Source organism: Montipora foliosa, chromosome 6, assembly GCF_036669935.1.
Source record: "Montipora foliosa isolate CH-2021 chromosome 6, ASM3666993v2, whole genome shotgun sequence".
Classification (NCBI taxonomy): Eukaryota; Metazoa; Cnidaria; class Anthozoa; order Scleractinia; family Acroporidae; genus Montipora; species Montipora foliosa.
The window spans coordinates 65,321,765-65,324,264 of record NC_090874.1 but is presented as its reverse complement, the minus strand read 5'-3'; the positions used below and the strand labels follow the sequence as shown (position 1 = coordinate 65,324,264).

The 2,500-nt window shown below is 39.9% G+C and overlaps 1 protein-coding gene across 1 annotated transcript in view; it reads right to left on the bottom strand.

Annotated features, from left to right (window-relative positions):
• The window catches only part of LOC138008171 (uncharacterized), a 39,106-nt gene that overhangs the window by 19,547 nt on the left and 17,059 nt on the right, over nt 1-2,500 (bottom strand). The window contains exons 8-9 of the mRNA XM_068855402.1: nt 2,283-2,500; nt 1-522 (exon numbers count right to left, since the gene is read on the bottom strand). The exon at nt 1-522 is cut by the window's left edge and continues 98 nt beyond it; the exon at nt 2,283-2,500 is cut by the window's right edge and continues 38 nt beyond it. Coding sequence (XP_068711503.1) covers nt 1-522; nt 2,283-2,500 — 740 coding nt within the window. The remainder of the gene's footprint in view (nt 523-2,282) is intronic.

Genomic DNA, 2,500 nt, shown 5'->3' with positions numbered 1-2,500 from the left:
GCAGCTTCTGTGGGATGTAAGAGGGCGGCTACAAGGTATACCACAATTAGAGAACCTAAATACAGTGAGCTGATATCAGCTGGTAAACCATCTGGAGGATACTTGGGAGTTGTAGGTGTCACGGTCTCTTGATTGGTTGATTTTGCAATCTGTTGAGTGGTCGGGTTCAAAGAAGCAAGCAGGTACTGTACAGCAGTTGACGTGGTGTGAGCGCTTGATGTCTTTGGTGTGGGCTGGGGTCTATTTCTTGGAGTTGGGGTCGGCGTTGGGGGATGTGATCGCATGTACAGATCATCCCCTGCTTGAGCGGCCACGCCCACTATCGCGAAGGACATTAATAAGGCAAAGACGACCGTCAAGAATTTTGCAGTTTTGAGCTGGAACTCTTGAGAAGTGTAAAGGCAGATGATGGTGTACCCCACAGTGATGATTATCAGTATAATGACCAAAGCGAAATTGTCGTCTATTGGAAAATGAGCGTAAGATAATCCACTTGCCAGAATTAAGATTACCGTGGCAGGTCTGCAGATTAAAAAAAACCAAACAGACATGAATAAGACAAGCAGTCCAATGATGTTTTGGACGACAGGGAACACGCAATAAATGAAATACTATACTAGAAAGGTTAATTAACCTTTTCTATCCCAGTCTCCAAGAACCTTCGCTACAAATAGACAGTTTGACGCTACAGAAAGCAAGTGCAAGCTGTGGAAGTTTTTGCACACAGTACTTATGCAAGATTTTATTCAAGAAATGCATGTTTTGTTGTAAAGACTTTGTTTTCACCATATATTTTTTCTGCCGTAGTGAGTGAGCCTGAAGCGAACGAAGGAGGCAGTTTTCTTATCGGGAGAGGAACACATTTTTCTTCGAAACGCAAGGGATTGTGGTCAAAGGCCCAAGGAATTGTGGTTATGCGCGAATGGAGGAATTAAGATGCCCGGTATGATATTGTTAGACAGAGGATTTTTTTCATTTCACATCTCGTATCCTCAAACAATAGATAGTTTCACTGTCACGCAACCAAAAAATAAATTCGAAATCGTTTATTAAAACGGCCAAGAACTTGGAATGTCGTAAGAAACAAATATTTTAACCACCTCTTCAGTTGTCGTGTCTGTACGGTACATGGTTTCTGAGTTATTTGTCGAAGAGTTTCACACAACTTTATAGAGTTTTATGGCGGCCAGTAATCAAGGAAATCATCTGGAGTTCACATTGCGATGAAAGCAATTTTCGCTCATGAGATAAATACATGTGAACACATCTCCTAATGTACTGCTGAGATTTATAGGGATATACTTTTTTTTCAACCAAATAGCTTTGCATCATATTGTCATGCAAGGTGACAATTTGGAAATTCAAAATGCTGTATTTTCGAAACGAAAGACGTCACGGAACTGGAAATTCCGAAGACGCTGCGATTTTGATTTTAGAATTTGATGACGTCACCGTGAAAACCTATCTTCTCTCGAGTGGGGTCCAGTTGGGGGTCCAGTTGGGGGTTCAGTTTGGGGTGTCGACGTTTTGTACCGTCCTTGCTCAAGACCTATTAAAATCTCCCTTCAATTCCACACACGAAATGTCGTTGTAAAGAATGGTTATCTATAATTAACTTTTCCATCTCGAACGTCATGCGTGCACGTGCAAGTTATCGTATGACACAGTCTTTAGTTTTCCACTTGTAACGGCGATACAGATCCACGCGCTTTGGGCATAGAGGTTAAGGACCGCTTTTTTTACTAGTCGAAAGAGGTATGATTTACACTTTTTTACGTTCGTTACTGTCTTATAGATAATAACTTTATTTCGAAGTTTCATTTTTTGTTTAGATATCACAATGATTGCATTGCATCGCTATTAGGCCTTGTCGTACATTTGAAACCAGTTAAACAACAAGAATGTTGCTGACTTTGTAAATCCTTTCTTAAGCATATATAAGTACCGAAATTAGAGCGTTGTTCCTTGGTGCTCAGTACGAACATCTCCGATCGTATCAACAGTCGTCAAATTACCGCAAGCATAATTCAACATCTCCCTTCCCCTCTGCAGCATTTCCACAATTTTGGTAAACTAGTTTGTATACAGTCTTTTTCTTTGTTGTAGTCATACCTTACAGGGACCACTTGAAATTCCTTGGATTCAAAAGAATCACAACCAAACTGGTAATTGAGCACCAATTATAAAATAGTAAATATTAATAACTATTATTGATGCCATGATAAAGTTGTCATATATTTCAGTTTCCTGCACGACAAAAACTTACATATTTTTAAACATACCCAAGGATTGTTGAAACTACCAGCAGTGCCTGGTATGAGATGAATGCAAACGAAATATAGTCATTGTTATCCACAGTTAATTTCCACTGACTTATTAACAGTATAAGATTGGCTAAAGTAGATGGAATCCAGCGGCGTCTCTGTTTAAAGAACTCATCAAAATTGTCAGGACAGTATGTGCTGTCTTCTGCTGCAGCACAGTATTCAAGTCGCCAGCC